This window comes from Oncorhynchus clarkii, chromosome 3 (assembly GCF_045791955.1).
Source record: "Oncorhynchus clarkii lewisi isolate Uvic-CL-2024 chromosome 3, UVic_Ocla_1.0, whole genome shotgun sequence".
NCBI classification, from domain to species: domain Eukaryota; kingdom Metazoa; phylum Chordata; class Actinopteri; order Salmoniformes; family Salmonidae; genus Oncorhynchus; species Oncorhynchus clarkii.
The window spans coordinates 9,714,792-9,735,273 of NC_092149.1; the positions used below are offsets into that span (position 1 = coordinate 9,714,792).

The 20,482-nt window shown below is 47.9% G+C and overlaps 1 protein-coding gene across 1 annotated transcript in view; it reads left to right on the forward strand.

Annotated features, from left to right (window-relative positions):
* The first annotated feature begins 8,836 nt into the window (after window positions 1-8,836).
* The window catches only part of LOC139387519 (trafficking kinesin-binding protein 1-like), a 46,854-nt gene continuing 35,208 nt past the window's right edge, over window positions 8,837-20,482 (forward strand). The window contains exons 1-2 of the mRNA XM_071133805.1: window positions 8,837-8,970; window positions 14,149-14,343. Of these exons, the coding sequence (XP_070989906.1) occupies window positions 8,967-8,970; window positions 14,149-14,343 (199 nt within the window). The 5' untranslated portion in view covers window positions 8,837-8,966. The remainder of the gene's footprint in view (window positions 8,971-14,148; window positions 14,344-20,482) is intronic.

A 20,482-nucleotide genomic window follows, 5' to 3' on the forward strand; every position in this document is an offset into this window, starting at 1 on the left:
GTGGTAGGTTGGGTTCAGTAAGGTTGTAGTGAACAGAGATGTACTGTAACTACAGTAGGTACCCAGACTGTGGTAGGTTGGGTTCAGTAAGATTGCAGTGAACAGAGATGTACTGTATCTACAGTAGGTACCCAGACTGTGGTAGGTTGGGTTCAGTAACTACAGTAGGTACCCAGACTGTGGTAGGTTGGGTTCAGTAAGGTTGTAGTGAACAGAGATGTACTGTAACTACAGTAGGTACCCAGGTGGTGGTAGGTTGGGTTCAGTAAGGTTGTAGTGAACAGAGGAAATGTACTGTAACTACAGTAGGTACTCAGACTGTGGTAGGTTGGGTTCAGTAACTACAGTAGGTACCCAGACTGTGGTAGGTTGGGTTCAGTAAGGTTGTAGTGAACAGAGATGTACTGTAACTACAGTAGGTACCCAGGTGGTGGTAGGTTGGGTTCAGTAAGGTTGTAGTGAACAGAGATGTACTGTAACTACAGTAGGTACCCAGGCTGTGGTAGTTTGGGTTCAGTAAGGTTGTAGTGAACAGAGGAGATGTACTGTAACTACAGTAGGTACCCAGACTGTGGTAGGTTGGGTTCAGTAACTACAGTAGGTACCCAGGCTGTGGTAGGTTGGGTTCAGTAAGGTTGTAGTGAACAGAGGAGATGTACTGTATCTACAGTAGGTACCCAGACTGTGGTAGGTTGGGTTCAGTAACTACAGTAGGTACCCAGACTGTGGTAGGTTGGGTTCAGTAAGGTTGTAGTGAACAGAGATGTACTGTAACTACAGTAGGTACCCAGACTGTAATAGGTTGGGTTCAGTAAGGTTGTAGTGAACAGAGATGTACTGTAACTACAGTAGGTACCCAGACTGTGGTAGGTTGGATTCAGTAACTACAGTAGGTACCCAGACTGTGGTAGGTTTGGTTCAGTAAGGTTGTAGTGAACAGAGGAGATGTACTGTAACTACAGTAGGTACCCAGACGGTGGTAGGTTGGGTTCAGTAAGGTTGTAGTGAACAGAGATGTACTGTAACTACAGTAGGTACCCAGGCTGTGGTAGGTTGGGTTCAGTAAGGTTGTAGTGAACAGAGGAGATGTACTGTAACTACAGTAGGTACCCAGACTGTGGTAGGTTGGGTTCAGTAAGGTTGTAGTGAACAGAGATGTACTGTAACTACAGTAGGTACCCAGACTGTGGTAGGTTGGGTTCAGTAACTACAGTAGGTACCCAGGCTGTGGTAGGTTGGGTTCAGTAAGGTTGTAGTGAACAGAGGAGATGTACTGTATCTACAGTAGGTACCCAGACTGTGGTAGGTTGGGTTCAGTAACTACAGTAGGTACCCAGACTGTGGTAGGTTGGGTTCAGTAAGGTTGTAGTGAACAGAGATGTACTGTAACTACAGTAGGTACCCAGACTGTAATAGGTTGGGTTCAGTAAGGTTGTAGTGAACAGAGATGTACTGTAACTACAGTAGGTACCCAGACTGTGGTAGGTTGGATTCAGTAACTACAGTAGGTACCCAGACTGTGGTAGGTTTGGTTCAGTAAGGTTGTAGTGAACAGAGGAGATGTACTGTAACTACAGTAGGTACCCAGACGGTGGTAGGTTGGGTTCAGTAAGGTTGTAGTGAACAGAGATGTACTGTAACTACAGTAGGTACCCAGGCTGTGGTAGGTTGGGTTCAGTAAGGTTGTAGTGAACAGAGGAGATGTACTGTAACTACAGTAGGTACCCAGACTGTGGTAGGTTGGGTTCAGTAAGGTTGTAGTGAACAGAGATGTACTGTAACTACAGTAGGTACCCAGACTGTGGTAGGTTGGGTTCAGTAACTACAGTAGGTACCCAGACTGTGGTAGGTTGGGTTCAGTAAGGTTGTAGTGAACAGAGATGTACTGTAACTACAGTAGGTACCCAGACTGTGGTAGGTTGGGTTCAGTAACTACAGTAGGTACCCAGGCTGTGGTAGGTTGGGTTCAGTAAGGTTGTAGTGAACAGAGGAGATGTACTGTAACTACAGTAGGTACCCAGACTGTGGTAGGTTGGGTTCAGTAAGATTGTAGTGAACAGAGGAGATGTACTGTAACTACAGTAGGTACCCAGACTGTGGTAGGTTGGGTTCAGTAACTACAGTAGGTACCCACGCTGTGGTAGGTTGGGTTCAGTAAGGTTGTAGTGAACAGAGGAGATGTACTGTATCTACAGTAGGTACCCAGACTGTGGTAGGTTGGGTTCAGTAACTACAGTAGGTACCCAGACTGTGGTAGGTTGGGTTCAGTAAGGTTGTAGTGAACAGAGGAGATGTACTGTAACTACAGTAGGTACCCAGGCTGTGGTAGGTTGGGTTCAGTAAGGTTGTAGTGAACAGGGGAGATGTACTGTAACTACAGTAGGTACCCAGACTGTGTTAGGTTGGGTTCAGTAAGGTTGTAGTGAACAGAGATGTACTGTAACTACAGTAGGTACCCAGACTCTGGTAGGTTGGGTTCAGTAAGGTTGTAGTGAACAGAGGAGATGTACTGTAACTACAGTAGGTACCCAGACTGTGGTAGGTTGGGTTCAGTAAGGTTGTAGTGAACAGAGATGTACTGTAACTACAGTAGGTACCCATACTGTGGTAGGTTGGGTTCAGTAACTACAGTAGGTACCCAGACTGTGGTAGGTTGGGTTCAGTAAGGTTGTACTGAACAGAGGAGATGTACTGTAACTACAGTAGGTACCCAGACTGTGGTAGGTTGGGTTCAGTAAGGTTGTAGTGAACAGAGGAAATGTACTGTAACTACAGTAGGTACCCAGACTGTGGTAGGTTGGGTTCAGTAACTACAGTAGGTACCCAGACTGTGGTAGGTTGGGTTCAGTAAGGTTGTAGTGAACAGAGATGTACTGTAACTACAGTAGGTACCCAGACTGTGGTAGGTTGGGTTCAGTAAGGTTGTAGTGAACAGAGGAGATGTACTGTAACTACAGTAGGTACCCAGACTGTGGTAGGTTGGGTTCAGTAACTACAGTAGGTACCCAGGCTGTGGTAGGTTGGGTTCAGTAAGGTTGTAGTGAACAGAGGAGATGTACTGTAACTACAGTAGGTACCCAGGCTGTGGTAGGTTGGGTTCAGTAAGGTTGTAGTGAACAGAGGAGATGTACTGTAACTACAGTAGGTACCCAGACTGTGGTAGGTTGGGTTCAGTAAGGTTGTAGTGAACAGAGATGTACTGTAACTACAGTAGGTACCCAGGCTGTGGTAGGTTGGGTTCAGTAAGGTTGTAGTGAACAGAGATATACTGTAACTACAGTAGGTACCCAGACTGTGGTAGGTTGGGTTCAGTAACTACAGTAGGTACCCAGACTGTGGTAGGTTGGGTTCAGTAAGGTTGTAGTGAACAGAGATGTACTGTAACTACAGTAGGTACCCAGACTGTGGTAGGTTGGGTTCAGTAAGGTTGTAGTGAACAGAGATGTACTGTAACTACAGTAGGTACCCAGACTGTGGTAGGTTGGGTTCAGTAACTACAGTAGGTACCCAGACTGTGGTAGGTTGGGTTCAGTAAGGTTGTAGTGAACAGAGGAGATGTACTGTAACTACAGTAGGTAACCAGACTGTGGTAGGTTGGGTTCACTAAGGTTGTAGTGAACAGAAGAGATGTACTGTAACTACAGTATTACAATTTGCCATGTGAACTGAACCCAAAGTTCATGTCAGGGGGCTGTGTGAGTGTTGATTTCTGGCTTGGTGGACTTTGTTTGTAATTAAGTCTGTCAGTGTCAGTGTGTCCACATGCCATTGTTGCTATACTCTCTGGTGGGCAGACTACGTTAACATAGCAGCTGACCAGTTACACAAGACTTTAGTTCCGGGTTAGCTGAGATTGTTCGGCTTCTCTTTCTGTCAGATATGCAGTTTTCGCCACACACCACAGATATTCCCACAGCCTGATGTATCCATGGGAACCGTTTGTGGATAGACAAAACAGTTGGAATCAGCCAGAGCTTTTCCATTAGTCCAGTGAGCAGTGGTCAGGCCAGCTGAATGGAATGGACTGAGGCCCTGCACTGTTCACCAAGTTCTGCTTTTCCTCTGGGACAGACTAAGACACACTACAGCACAGTTGCCATGGCATCAGGAGCCGTTGAGCAGTGTCATCTGTCTGGTGGATCTGTGCCAGACCCAGCCTCTTGGCAAGACCACATGAATTCCAACCCTAGCCAGTGTAATGTAGGGGGCTTATTACAACCATAGCCAGGGTAATGGTGAGGGGCTTATTACAACCATAGCCAGGGTAATGGCGAGGTGCTTATTACAACCATAGCCAGGGTAATGGCGAGGGGCTTATTACAACCATAGCCAGGGTAATGGCGAGGGGCTTATTACAACCATAGCCAGGGTAATGGCGAGGGGCTTATTACAACCATAGCCAGGGTAATGGCGAGGGGCTTATTACAACCATAGCCAGGGTAATGGTGGGGGCTTGTAGCCAGGGTAATGGAGGAGGCTTATTACAATCATAGCCAGGGTAATGATGGGGGATTATTACAACCATAGCCAGGGTAATTGGGGGGGGGGGGGGCTTATTACAATCATAGCCAGGGTAATGATGGGGGATTATTACAACCATAGCCAGGGTAATGGTGGGAGCTTGTAGCCAGGGTAATGGAGGGGGCTTATTACAACCATTGTCAGGGTAATAGAAGGGGCATATTACATCCATAGCCAGGGTAATGGTGGGGGCTTATTACAACCATAGCCAGGGTAATGGAGGGGGCTTATTACAACCATAGCCAGGGTAATAGAGGGGGCTTATTACAACCATAGCCAGGGTAATGGAGGGGGCTTATTATAACCATAGCCAGGGTAATGGAGGGGGCTTATTACAACCACAGCCAGGGTAATGGAGGGGGCTTATAGCCAGGGTAATGGAGGGGGCTTATTACAACCATAGCCAGGGTAATGGAGGGGGCTTATTACAACCATAGCCAGGGTAATGGAGGGTGCTTATTACAACCATAGCCGGGGAAATGGATGGGGCTTATTACAACCATAGCCGGGGAAATGGAGGGGGCTTATTACAACCATAGCCGGGGAAATGGATGGGGCTTATTACAACCATAGCCAGGAAAATGGAGGGGGCTTATTACAACCATAGCCGGGGAAATGGAGGGGGCTTATTACAACCATAGCCGGGGTAATGGAGGGGGCTTATTACAACCATACCCGGGGTAATGGAGGGGGCTTATTACAACCATAGCCGGGGTAATGGAGGGGGCTTATTACAACCATACCCGGGGTAATGGAGGGGGCTTATTACAACCATAGCCAGGGAAATGGAGGGGGCTTATTACAACCATAGCCGGGGAAATGGAGGGGGCTTATTACAACCATAGCCAGGGAAATTGAGGGGGCTTATTACAACCATACCCGGGGTAATGGAGGGGGCTTATTACAACCATAGCCGGGGTAATGGAGGGGGCTTATTACAACCATAGCCAGGGAAATGGGGGGGGGCTTATTACAACCATAGCCGGGGTAATGGAGGGGGCTTATTACAACCATAGCCGGGGTAATGGAGGGGGCTTATTACAACCATAGCCAGGGTAATGGAGGGGGCTTATAGCCAGGGTAATGGAGGGGGCTTATTACAACCATAGCCGGGGAAATGGGGGGGGCTTATTACAACCATAGCCAGGGAAATGGGGGGGGGCTTATTACAACCATAGCCGGGGTAATGGAGGGGGCTTATTACAACCATAGCCGGGGTAATGGAGGGGGCTTATTACAACCATAGCCGGGGTAATGGAGGGGGCTTATAGCCAGGGTAATGGAGGGGGCTTATTACAACCATAGCCGGGGTAATGGAGGGGGCTTATTACAACCATAGCCAGGAAAATGGAGGGGGCTTATTACAACCATAGCCAGGGTAATGGAGGGGGCTTATTACAACCATACCCGGGGTAATGGAGGGGGCTTATTAAACAGGCAGTGGGCAGACATAAGGCTGAAGAATCAAGCCTCCTGGTATTGTCAGTAGTGAGTGTCATTTGTTATCAGACATGTAGTTGGAGACATGTTGCTGCTCTACCACAGTGGTGGCTGGGTAGGTGGAGAACAGTGGTTGTCCTGAAGTAGGGGAAAGGAACAATCAGCAGCTGTTCTGCTCTGTTGTCTACAGCCTTCTGATTCCCTCCCTGTCGTCCTACAGCACACTGAATCAGATGCTGCTCTCTGTCTCTCCCCCAGCACTGTTAATGTGTGGAATAGCATGTTCACATCTGTATCTTAGGTGACCCACGTCCTACAGAAGAGCTTTACACTTTAATATGCTTGATTCATTCTGGTTTTATTCAGGTTTCTAGGGTTCTCACAAATATTTATTGGCTTTAGAGTGTGTGTGTGTGTGTGTGTGTGTGTGTGTGTCAAATCGACCCTGTGTGGGCGCAAGTGTTGGCTGGATCTCTCTGGAGGCTTGTTTAGTTAACACACCGTACGGTGGTGTTCCCCTAATGGAGATGTGTTGAGGTAGCACACCGTACAGTAGTGTTCCCCTAATGGAGATGTGTTGAGGTAGCACACCGTACAGTAATGTTCCCCTAATGGAGGTGTGTTGAGGTAACACACAGTACAGTAGTGTTCCCCTAATGGAGATGTGTTGAGGTAGCACACAGTACAGTAGTGTTCCCCTAATGGAGATGTGTTGAGGTAACACACAGTACAGTAGTGTTCCCCTAATGGAGATGTGTTGAGGTAACACACAGTACAGTAGTGTTCCCCTAATGGAGATGTGTTGAGGTAACACACAGTACAGTAGTGTTCCCCTAATGGAGATGTGTTGAGGTAACACACAGTACAGTAGTGTTCTCCTAATGGAGATGTGTTGAGGTAACACACAGTACAGTAGTGTTCCCCTAATGGAGATGTGTTGAGGTAACACACCGAATAGTAGTGTTCCCCTAATGGAGATGTGTTTTGGTAACACACCGTACAGTAGTGTTCCCCTAATGGAGATGTGTTGAGGTAGCACACAGTGCAGTAGTGTTCCCCTAATGGAGATGTGTTGAGGTAACACACAGTACGGTCCCATTCCTCCACTGAACTCTTATTTCATGTCAGCCTGCTGGAGGATGGGACATTTGTCCACCTTGACATTGTGACTACAGTAGTCCAACGGCTGCTTTAAACACTAGTTCCCAAGTTCAGCAGCCTGGAGAAACGGAGTCAGCTAGTAGTGGCTTGGCTCAAGATGATATACTGTACAGCCAGGGCTCTGTGTATATAGGGCGCTGTGTATATAGGGCTCTGTGTGTATAGGGCTCTGTGTGTATAGAGCTCTGTGTGTATAGGGCTCTGTGTGTATAGGGCTCTGGCTAACAATCTGAATTTGTACTTTGAATTTGTATTTTTTATCATTAGTTTCATTCCTTATTGTAGAGGGAAAGTTCCCAGAGTGCCTACAGTTGATCTTTGCTGTTATGATCTGTGGTGGATATTATCCTGTCTGAGGAGGCCATCTTCTCCCCTGCTGGCTTCCAGCTGCACTACAGTACATCCTGCCTGTAGTTAGTCTCACTTGTCAGACTCATGCAGATCCTGGAAGAGACCGGCCTGTAGTATAGAGAGACCCTGCAGCTGTGGGAAGAGACCAGCCTGTAGTATAGAGAGATCCTGCAGCTGTGGGAAGAGACCGGCCTGTAGTATAGAGAGATCCTGCAGCTGTGGGAAGAGACCGGCCTGTAGTATAGAGAGATCCTGCAGCTGTGGGAAGAGACCGGCCTGTAGTATAGAGAGATCCTGCAGCTGTGGGAAGAGACCGGCCTGTAGTATAGAGAGATCCTGCAGCTGTGGGAAGAGACCGGCCTGTAGTATAGAGAGATCCTGCAGCTGTGGGAAGAGACCGGCCTGTAGTATAGAGAGATCCTGCAGCTGTGGGAAGAGACCGGCCTGTAGTATAGAGAGATCCTGCAGCTGTGGGAAGAGACCGGCCTGTAGTATAGAGAGATCCTTCAGCTGTGGGAAGAGACCGGCCTGTAGTATAGAGAGATCCTGCAGCTGTGGGAAGAGACCGGCCTGTAGTATAGAGAGATCCTGCAGCTGTGGGAAGAGACCGGCCTGTAGTATAGAGATCCTGCATCTGTGGGAAGAGACCGGCCTGTAGTATAGAGAGATCCTGCAGCTGTGGGAGGAGACCGGCCTGTAGTATAGAGAGATCCTGCAGCTGTGGGAGGAGACCGGCCTGTAGTATAGAGAGATCCTGCAGCTGTGGGAAGAGACCGGCCTGTAGTATAGAGAGATCCTGCAGCTGTGGGAAGAGACCGGCCTGTAGTATAGAGAACAATGAGTGTTCCAGTCCACTGCACTCTCCGGGCCAACAGTAATCCAGTTGACAGTCTGTTTAGGCAGCTGGGTGGGGTGGGGTGGGGGGGGCTGTGCTGCCATGCTGGCTACAGTATGGGGAGGTTGTGGGGGTTGGGGGCCCCATGTGACCGCCGTCAGTGGCATGCCAGGCATGGTAACGCAGAGTAGCTGGGGTCGCTTTCCTACGACTGCCTCTCTTCTTCCCTCTCACTATTTATTATTTCCCTCCCACTCTCTCTCCCTCCCTTCTCTCTTCCTCCCTTCTCTCTTCCTCCCTCCCTTCTCTCTCTTCCTCCCTCCCTTCTCTCTCTTCCTTCCTCCCTTCTCTCTCTTCCTTCCTCCCTCCCTTTTCTCTCTCCCTTCCTCTCTCCCTTCTTACTCTTCCTCCCTCCCTTCTCTCTCTTCCTTCCTCCCTCCCTTCTCTCTTCCTTCCTCCCTCCCTTCTCTCACCCTCCCTTCTCTCTTCCTCCCTCCCTTCTCTCTCTTCCTTCCTCCCTCCCTCCCTTCTCTCTCTATGTCCCTCCCTCCCCTCTATTTTTCTCTCTCACTCCCGCTCCTCTTCGCCCTGCCCTTTCCTGGAGAAGCGGAACATGTAAGTTGGGGTGAGAGGACACGGAGCAGGGGGCAGAGGAGCCATGAGTGAGTACTGGGCACCGTGACTTTGGGTTGGATCTATGGGGTGGTTTGGGCTTGTTTGGTGTTTAAAACTACTGAGATTCCTCACTTTATTTGGACTTATATTTTAGTTTTGTACTTAATGTCTGATTTCTTGACATTTCTATGGAATAGTGAGAATGATTTTTCCTATGGAAATGATTCATGTTTGCTAAGCATGTTTTTGTGAAGGGGATAGTTACACTATATAGTCTGGATTTTAATGAGTACTAGGACAGTAGGTCACCAACTGATTTACATCATCTTACTGGTATAGATTGTGAAAATACATCCAATTCAAGTGCACACATTATTGTTCAGGCATTTGTTTTAGTCATCTCTTGGGTAAACATGATCGGGTTGGATATGAAGACTAGTAACGTGAACTAGACTAGAGTTAGACACCGTTTGTAGTACTGCCCCCATGTCTGTCTCTCTCTCGCTCTCTGTCTGTCTGTTTGTCACCATGGGGTCTAGTTTTCTGTGTAGCTGGATGTCGGTTCTGCCTGTATTGGCCCTGTGCTACAGTAGTGTACTGTAGCCTGGGGATTTGAAGTGAATGCCAGAGAGGTAGAGGACAGGAAGGACAGTGGGCCAGCGGGTGCAGAGCAGAGTGCCAGGGCCTTACAGATCTGACTATAAATACAGTCCAGGAATAATCAACAGCAAATGGTCTAGCTAGTAGCTGTCAGCACTCAGGGGCTCTCTGCAACCTTCATACAACATTTATACAATCTTCATACAACATTTATACAACATCCCTTAGTTCCAGCTGTTGCATGGCGACAGAGAAGGCATGACACAGGTGTTGTCATACTGTATCAGTGAATATGATGTTGTGATGGATAGTAGAGACTGTTTAATGCCTGTGATGATACAGTATGTCTGGCTGCCCTTATCCACTTCATGTGACACTTCCAGCCATTGTTGTTATTTTGGTTTGCATGTCCTGGCTGTTGTTGTTCAGGAGCTTTTTATAGCTCTGAGTATAGTTGGTCTTCGGAGATCTGAGCTGAATATGAAGAAGAGGCCTATAATCGTCTCTATTTAACAGAAATATGGGATTTAAGGAGTTAACTATGAATTTGTATGTTTTTACTACTTTTAATTGATGGCAATGGACCATAACAGTAGTGTGTCCCCAACGTGTTGTCCTCTGTGTGTGACTCTGTGGCAGGCTCCCCCTGCTGTAGTCTGTGTGTGACTGTCTGTGGCAGGCTCCCCCTGCTGTAGTCTGTGTGTGACTCTGTGGCAGACTCCCCTGCTGTATTCTGTGTGTGACTCTGTGGCAGACTCCCCTGCTGTAGTCTGTGTGTGACTCTGTGGCAGACTCCCCTGCTGTAGTCTGTGTGTGACTCTGTGGCAGGCTCCCCCTGCTGTAGTCTGTGTGTGACTCTGTGGCAGACTCCCCTGCTGTAGTCTGTGTGTGACTCTGTGGCAGACTCCCCTGCTGTAGTCTGTGTGTGACTGTCTGTGGCAGACTCCCCTGTTGTCGTCTGTGTGTGACTGTCTGTGGCAGACTCCCCTGCTGTAGTCTGTGTGTGACTCTGTGGCAGACTCCCCTGCTGTAGTCTGTGTGTGACTCTGTGGCAGACTCCCCTGCTGTAGTCTGTGTGTGACTCTGTGGCAGACTCCCCTGCTGTAGTCTGTGTGTGACTCTGTGGCAGACTCCCCTGCTGTAGTCTGTGTGTGACTCTGTGGCAGGCTCCCCCTGCTGTAGTCTGTGTGTGACTCTGTGGCAGACTCCCCTGCTGTAGTCTGTGTGTGACTCTGTGGCAGACTCCCCTGCTGTAGTCTGTGTGTGACTCTGTGGCAGGCTCCCCCTGCTGTAGTCTGTGTGTGACTGTCTGTGGCAGGCTCCCCCTGCTGTAGTCTGTGTGTGACTCTGTGGCAGACTCCCCTGCTGTATTCTGTGTGTGACTCTGTGGCAGACTCCCCTGCTGTAGTCTGTGTGTGACTCTGTGGCAGACTCCCCTGCTGTATTCTGTGTGTGACTCTGTGGCAGACTCCCCTGCTGTAGTCTGTGTGTGACTCTGTGGCAGACTCCCCTGCTGTAGTCTGTGTGTGACTCTGTGGCAGGCTCCCCCTGCTGTAGTCTGTGTGTGACTCTGTGGCAGACTCCCCTGCTGTAGTCTGTGTGTGACTCTGTGGCAGACTCCCCTGCTGTAGTCTGTGTGTGACTGTCTGTGGCAGACTCCCCTGTTGTCGTCTGTGTGTGACTGTCTGTGGCAGACTCCCCTGCTGTAGTCTGTGTGTGACTCTGTGGCAGACTCCCCTGCTGTAGTCTGTGTGTGACTCTGTGGCAGACTCCCCTGCTGTAGTCTGTGTGTGACTCTGTGGCAGACTCCCCTGCTGTAGTCTGTGTGTGACTCTGTGGCAGACTCCCCTGCTGTAGTCTGTGTGTGACTCTGTGGCAGGCTCCCCCTGCTGTAGTCTGTGTGTGACTCTGTGGCAGACTCCCCTGCTGTAGTCTGTGTGTGACTCTGTGGCAGACTCCCCTGCTGTAGTCTGTGTGTGACTGTCTGTGGCAGACTCCCCTGTTGTCGTCTGTGTGTGACTGTCTGTGGCAGACTCCCCTGCTGTAGTCTGTGTGTGACTCTGTGGCAGACTCCCCTGCTGTAGTCTGTGTGTGACTCTGTGGCAGACTCCCCTGCTGTAGTCTGTGTGTGACTCTGTGGCAGACTCCCCTGCTGTAGTCTGTGTGTGACTCTGTGGCAGACTCCCCTGCTGTAGTCTGTGTGTGACTCTGTGGCAGGCTCCCCCTGCTGTAGTCTGTGTGTGACTCTGTGGCAGACTCCCCTGCTGTAGTCTGTGTGTGACTCTGTGGCAGACTCCCCTGCTGTAGTCTGTGTGTGACTCTGTGGCAGACTCCCCTGCTGTCGTCTGTGTGTGACTGTCTGTGGCAGACTCCCCTGCTGTAGTCTGTGTGTGACTCTGTGGTAGACTCCCCTGTTGTCGTCTGTGTGTGACTGTCTGTGGCAGACTCCCCTGCTGTAGTCAGCTAATGCTGCTAGGTGTTGCTGGAGACAGCCAGTAGCATGGTGTCAGTCAGTTTAGCCTGTCTCAGCAGCCTGCCAGCCCGTTCTGTCTGGATTCAGGCCTGGCTGTCTGGGACACCATTGTCTGATGGAGCTTCATCGCCACCACAGATATGCAGGTCTTATGAACGCAGCTGTTGAACAAATGGATTGGAAACACGCCTGCTCACATAAACTGAGACGTTCCATATTCACAACTCCGTCACTTCTTAGTGTGATTCTGGTGAAGTTATCTAGGAGTTTTACAGTGATGAGCTGTAACAGTCTTTGGATGGGAGTCTGATGGACATCTGGATCTGCTGAGGGAAGGAGTAAATCCCATGGCAGGAAGTGCTGGTAAGATGACTTCACTATGTTCCAGTGAAGCACAGAGTTTACTGTCGCAAACTAGTATCTCAAAGGAGAGCTTCTTCCCAGTTCCCAAGCCAAATGTTCCGCAGTCTGTGGGTTTATGCAGATTCTCCTTGTTTATATAGTATACTGTATGCCCTCTCTTCATTTTCATAAAGCAGCTCCAGGATCTGTTATTCTGTAAATCACTGTCATATCTTGTTGTTCTGTAGCACTGTTGTGATACATAGACATCAGCAGGAGTGTAGTTCCTCAATGTGCCACAAGGGGTCCTCCTACGCTGCTTTCAGTAACTCTTGCTGCACTCCCTTTATGTAAACAGACTGCTACGAAGATTCTGATGTGTAAACAAGATACAATGACACGTCATCACGTATGACCATAGTTCAGAGGTCGTTGTGTTTGATTGTGGTTTAGAAAAGCAGATTGTTCAGAGGGATAGCCTACTGAGGAGCTAAAAATGTTTTTTTGAAAGGTATGTGTATGTCTTGAGCAAGACTGTTGTCGTCGTTCTCACTAGATCAGGGATCATTAACTAGTTTCAGCCACTGAACTATTATTGGGGTCAGAACGTAATTACAAATCATTTGTAGACTACAAATTGACCACAAGAAGCCCAAACAGATATAACATTTCACTAAAACAATATCATTTCAAACCTGGCTTACTTTTGTATACCATCACATACACCGAGTGTGCAAAACATTAAGAACACCTCCCCAATATTGATTTGGCTGCAGGCCACCAGTTGGGGAACCCTGCTCTAGATGATGAAGTTTAAACATAAACAGCCATTGTTCTGGTGTTTTTCAACCAGGCACCTGTTACATAACCTCCTGCTACTGTAGCGGGCTAAAACTAACCTCTAGTCTCTCCCTCTTCTCTTCTTCTCTCCCTCTCCTCCCCTCATACCATCTCCGCTCCCTCCTCCCCTGTCCTCTTCTCTTCTTCTCTCCCTCTCCTCCCCTCATACCATCTCCTCTCCCTCCTCCCCTGTCCTCCTCCTTTCCTCTCCTCCTCCCCTGTCCTCCTCCTTTCCTCTCCTCCTCCCCTGTCCTCCTCCTCCCCTGTCCTCCTCCTCCCCTCATACCGTCTCCTATCTCCCTCCCCTCTCCTCCTCCTCACCCCTCCCCTCTCCTCCTCCTCTCCACCTCCCCTCTCCTCCTCCTCCTCCCCTCATACCGTCTCCTATCTCCTCTCCCTCCCCACACCTTTTCTCTCTCCTCTCCCTCTCCACCCCTCTCCTCCTCCTCCCCTCTCCTCCTCCCCTCATACCGTCTCCTATCTCCTCTCCCTCCCCACCCCTTCCTTCTCCTCTCCCTCTCCACCCCTCTCCTCCTCAACCCCTGTCCTCCTCCTCCGCTCATACCGTCTCCTATCTCCCTCCCCTCTCCTCCTCCTCCCCTCTCCTCCTCCTCTCCTCCTCCCCTCTCCTCCTCCTCCCCTCATACCGTCTCCTCTCCCTCCCCACCCCTTCCCTCTCCTCTCCTCCTCCTCCCCTCTCCTCCTCCTCCCCTCATACCGTCTCCTATCTCCTCTCCCTCCCCACCCCTTCCCTCTCCTCCTCCTCTCCTCCCCTCTCCTCCTCCTCCCCTCATACCGTCTCCTCCTCCTCCCCTCATACCGTCTCCTATCTCCTCTCCCTCCCCACCCCTTCCCTATCCTCTCCTCCTCCCCTCTCCTCCTCCCCTCATACCGTCTCCTATCTCCTCTCCCTCCCCACCCCTTCCCTCTCCTCCTCCTCTCCTCCTCCTCCCCTCTCCTCCTCCTACAGATGTGTGTAACAGTACTGATCTTCCGGAGGTGGAGATCATCAGTCTGCTGGAGGAGCAGCTGCCCCACTACAAGCTGAGAGCAGACACCATCTACGGGTATGACCACGACGACTGGCTCCACACCCCTCTCCTCTCCCCCGACACCAACCTGGACCTCACCGTGGAGCAGATTGAGGAGACTCTGAAGTATTTCCGTAAGTGCAGCGTTTGTATGTAGTTGTTTTTTAAAGATGATTCAGACAAGGGGGCGAAGTCTTCCACAATCCCTCTGCTGGTTACTTCTCTTTCTATTCTTCCTTTTATGTGATCTGTTGTACACTGGTACACATTTCATATTCAACTGGTTCGTCGCTTTAACCTTGACATTAATCATTCTATTGAGCTGATATTACAGTGTATTTTTGGAAATGGTGCAGGTTAGAGCCGATATCAAGGATTTAAAAAATGAGGGTGATGTGGGTGGAAGACTAACAGCTGAGATTCTGGTGCCGTAATGAGACTGAGGAAGTCTGAGAGAAATACAGGCAGACAGACCGAGCGATACAAACACAGAGAGACAGACAGAGGTTGAGACAAAGGGAATGAAAGGTAGAGACAGTCATTTTAATATGGTCCTGAGCCCATATGGGTCAGCGTCAGACAGCTGGGCCTGGTTCACACAGCAAACATACCCGCTGAGCCGTGGGTGAAGCGCCACGTGCCAGTCTGCTCGGCTGCTGGTCCTATCAGCTCAGTGGGAGACGTCTGTCCTAACGTCTGTCTGTGTCTCAACCAGACATGAGGCTGGACAGACACAAGGCTGTGTGCGTGTGATAACTGTTTTTGTTTTTGTTTTTTCTAATCTTTATTTAACCAGTCAGTTAAGAACAAATTGTTATTTACAATGACGGCCTACCCCGGCCAAACCCTCCCCTAACCCGGACGACGCTGGGCCAATTGTGCGGTGGTTGTGATACAGCCCGGGATTGAACCCGGGTCTGTAGTGACGCCTCTAGCACTGCGATACCAGTGCCTTAGACCCCTCTGCCACTCAGGATCTGATCTGATCACATTCTGATCTGTCCTTGTGTATGACCTTTATGTCAACTGGTTGTCAGCGGCCTTCTGTTGTGAATGTAGGTCATACTGTAGAGCTCAGGAAGTTTAACAGCATCAATCAGCAGATATGTGTTGGTGTTGATACAGTATCTGTTCTGTTGTGAATGTAGGTCATACTGTAGAGCTCAGGAAGTTTAACAGCATCAATCAGCACATATGTGTTGATACAGTATCTGTACTGTTGTGAATGTAGGTCATACTGTAGAGCTCAGGAAGTTTAACAGCATCAATCAGCAGATATGTGTTGGTGTTGATACAGTATCTGTACTGTTGTGAATGTAGGTCATACTGTAGAGCTCAGGAAGTTTAACAGCATCAATCAGCACATATGTGTTGATACAGTATCTGTACTGTTGTGAATGTAGGTCATACTGTAGAGCTCAGGAAGTTTAACAGCATCAATCAGCACATATGTGTTGATACAGTATCTGTACTGTTGTGAATGTAGGTCATACTGTAGAGCTCAGGAAGTTTAACAGCATCAATCAGCAGATATGTGTTGATACAGTATCTGTACTGTTGTGAATGTAGGTCATACTGTAGAGCTCAGGAAGTTTAACAGCATCAATCAGCAGATATGTGTTGGTGTTGATACAGTATCTGTACTGTTGTGAATGTAGGTCATACTGTAGAGCTCAGGAAGTTTAACAGCATCAATCAGCAGATATGTGTTGATACAGTATCTGTACTGTTGTGAATGTAGGTCATACTGTAGAGCTCAGGAAGTTTAACAGCATCAATCAGCAGATATGTGTTGATACAGTATCTGTACTGTTGTGAATGTAGGTCATACTGTAGAGCTCAGGAAGTTTAACAGCATCAATCAGCAGATATGTGTTGGTGTTGATACAGTATCTGTACTGTTGTGAATGTAGGTCATACTGTAGAGCTCAGGAAGTTTAACAGCATCAATCAGCAGATATGTGTTGATACAGTATCTGTACTGTTGTGAATGTAGGTCATACTGTAGAGCTCAGGAAGTTTAACAGCATCAATCAGCAGATATGTGTTGATACAGTATCTGTACTGTTGTGAATGTAGGTCATACTGTAGAGCTCAGGAAGTTTAACAGCATCAATCAGCAGATATGTGTTGATACAGTATCTGTACTGTTGTGAATGTAGGTCATACTGTAGAGCTCAGGAAGTTTAACAGCATCAATCAGCAGATATGTGTTGGTGTTGATACAGTATCTGTACTGTTGTGAATGTAGGTCATACTGTAGAGCTCAGGAAGTTTAACAGCATCAATCAGCAGATATGTGTTGATACAGTATCTGTACTGTTGTGAATGTAGGTCATACTGTAGAGCTCAGGAAGTTTAACAGCATCAATCAGCACATATGTGTTGATACAGTATCTGTACTGTTGTGAATGTAGGTCATACTGTAGAGCTCAGGAAGTTTAACAGCATCAATCAGCAGATATGTGTTGATACAGTATCTGTACTGTTGTGAATGTAGGTCATACTGTAGAGCTCAGGAAGTTTAACAGCATCAATCAGCAGATATGTGTTGATACAGTATCTGTACTGTTGTGAATGTAGGTCATACTGTAGAGCTCAGGAAGTTTAACAGCATCAATCAGCAGATATGTGTTGGTGTTGATACAGTATCTGTACTGTTGTGAATGTAGGTCATACTGTAGAGCTCAGGAAGTTTAACAGCATCAATCAGCAGATATGTGTTGGTGTTGATACAGTATCTGTACTGTTGTGAATGTAGGTCATACTGTAGAGCTCAGGAAGTTTAACAGCATCAATCAGCAGATATGTGTTGATACAGTATCTGTACTGTTGTGAATGTAGGTCATACTGTAGAGCTCAGGAAGTTTAACAGCATCAATCAGCAGATATGTGTTGATACAGTATCTGTACTGTTGTGAATGTAGGTCATACTGTAGAGCTCAGGAAGTTTAACAGCATCAATCAGCAGATATGTGTTGGTGTTGATACAGTATCTGTACTGTTGTGAATGTAGGTCATACTGTAGAGCTCAGGAAGTTTAACAGCATCAATCAGCAGATATGTGTTGATACAGTATCTGTACTGGTGTCTGAAAGACGGCACTGTAGGATGCTTTAATAACAGATGCTGTGGTACTTTAATACTCTGATTACGTTGTGGCAGATGTAGACTACAATGACAGTCCTGCAGCGTTGGTTCAAATAGTTACTGATACTGACGTGAGGATAGACTCCAGTGTTCTCACAAGACAAGACCACTTTGTTGTCACATTTGTGCAGCGTAATACAAACCTTTGTTCCCAAACTGATATTCTTTGATAGATGGTTTTAGATATTGTACTCTACTCCTTGATTAAATTCACAACTAGGCTGTAGAGATTTATATCACCAATCTGGTCTTGTCATTTCCGGTCTTGTCACCTGTGATTGTGATGTCACAAGGAGGACAGGCAGCAGGGTGGTTCATTGGTCATCTGGCAAGTCAGCTGATCCCTGATAGGCCACTCCTACTCTGATGCATCTTCTACCACAAACACATTACACTCCATATGATGCAATACTGATGGCATTATACACCGTTGACTCAGTCAGCAGGCAGGTTGATGAAGTGTTTCTATAGTCGCTGAAATAATCATCCTCATTGTTTGATTAATGGCTGTCTATTAAATGACATCTGACCTTTTTATTGTCTGACTGTGAAGTGGTGTTAGAATGAGTCAGTGTGCTCTTTATCAAAGGGACATGCTATTAAAGAAGTAGAAGCATCTGATATTATCCTGCTGTAAATCAGTGTGGGAGAGAGAACTATATTCCCCACTATAAACCTATTGAATGATTTCTTAATATCATTCAGCAAGGTGAACTCCCTGCCCTGTAGTAGAGGTGTTGTACCAGACCAGGCAGATATGAACAGAGAGCTGGTCACCGAGGCAGCAGCAGTAGCAACACTAGCCTGCATTCAGATGCTGCTCAGTGCTGGAGTAGGGAGCCAGTCTCCATGGCAACCTCACAGAAGGATGTACTGTTGGGAGAAGGGGAGGGTGAGCCAAGGAGAGAGAGGAGGGACGAAAGCAGGTTGCTATTGACGAAACAGTTCAGAGGGAGGAGCATGCCTCTGACATTTCCCTTCCTCATTGGCTCGTGGCCCTCCCCAGGCCCCTCCCTCATCTGTGATACAACCTTGACTCACCACCAGGCAGCAACACACCCCTGCTGCATAACTGTGTTTTGGGCTGCGTTGCTTTTTGAGAAATATCTCTCTCTTTCCTCTCCTCCTCTCCATCCCATCCTTCCGCTCTGGTACCAGTGATAAAATGTGCTGTACCACGTGGTCTCCTCGTCATGGTAAACTCCTAGAGAACTCAGAGTATGTAATGAAAGGATGGGCAGGTGTTCTCGTGACCTCCGCAGCAGGACAGGAGAAGATGGTGGTGCTCCTCTCAGCTGAAGGGGACTGAGTATGCAGAAATTTGTGGAGGCGGATTACTATGAGCTAGACTGGTACTATGAGGAATGCACAGATGGTAAGCCTGATGGGGACGGTTCTCCATCTAGCTGTTATCTAACTGTGTTGTTAACGGGGCTATATGTGGGTAAGGGGGGAGGGAGGGAGAGGGACAGGGAGGAGGGCTAGAGGGGATGATTTTGCTGGTAGGGTGGTTAAATACCATTGACTGTATAAATCTGCCGGTCTCTCTCTTCGCTCCAGTATGTATTGCGTCAGTCACATGATGCTGGAACCACTGAGCCAGGGGCTGCTGTGTTGCTTCACTTTGCTCTGGTCTGTCTGATAACAGGTGCATTTAACTAAGTTTACCTCAGCCAAGGAGGCCATGGCTGTAGGACGAGGCTGTAGCTAATTCTCTTACTATCATTTTGTTGTGTTGGATGTGATATCAGCTTCTGTTGATTGTAACCAGGGTGAATTAGGAGCAACAGAAACCGTGGCACCACAAAACAAGGCTGCTATGTAAATGTAGCAACGAAGGGGAATGACACGGTGGTTTTTCATAGAGCGCACAGACTACCCATGGAGCTTTAGTATTGCCCTGCCATTGTGTGTGTATGTGACTGGGAGTAGAGGGATGTATAGCAGTCCTATAGAGCTGTACAGTTAGACTAACAGTCCTATAGATCTGTACAGTCAGACTAACAGTCCTATAGATATGTACAGTCGGACTAACAGTCCTATAGATATGTACAGTCGGACTAACAGTCCTATAGAGCTGTACAGTCGGACTAACAGTCCTATAGAGCTGTACAGTCGGACTAACAGTCCTATAGAGCTGTACAGTCGGACTAACAGTCCTATAGAGCTGTACAGTCGGACTAACAGTCATATAGAGCTGTACAGTCGGACTAACAGTCCTATAGATCTGAGTCCTGTACAGTCCTATAGATCTGGGTCCTGTACAGTCAGAATAACATACCTAATAGATCTGAGTCCTGTACAGTAGCAGCACATAGCATCACACAGCAATATAATATGGAAATGTTTTACAGCAGCTTCACCAAGCAGACTACAGCTATCCCTGTATCCCCTGATTCTTTCAATGAGCCATCCAACATGATCAGGGGCTCTATATATAGAACAGCGGCCTATACCCTTGGCTGAAGATGTTTCCATAGATGATGGTCATATATTATGAGAAGAGGCCTGTTCTGTTGGATCTCTTTGGTAATGCTGTTTATATATGATGTTATATATGATGTTTGAGGACTCATTTACTACAGTAGATTGTATTGCGAGGGCCTCTTGACATTTTAATGTCCACCTCCCCTACTACCGGTCTACTCCAACAGTTAGGACAAGTCTAAATGACATGGTTTTATATTCAGATGGTTGATAAACACTCTGCAGCGCTGTACTGTGGATATCTATTTCCAACTATCCACACGTCTCTAGAGATCTCGTCCAACAACATGATTGGACAGTCAGCCAGTATGGCCTAGCCACTAGCCTGGTCCCAGAGACTTTATGTAGCCAACCTTCCTGTCGTTCATCATCACGCCAAACCACCGCTAGCAGAGCTGACTGGGGCTCATAATGAAGCAGACAGTACATGGAAGGTTTGGAGGGGAGGCTGTGCTGTGGAGACGGGGGCTCATAATGAAGCAGACAGTACATGGAAGGTTTGGAGGGGAGGCTGTGCTGTGGAGACTGGGGCTCATAATGAAGCAGACAGTACATGGAAGGTTTGGAGGGGAGGCTGTGCTGTGGAGACGGGGGCTCATAATGAAGCAGACAGTACATGGAAGGTTTGGAGGGGAG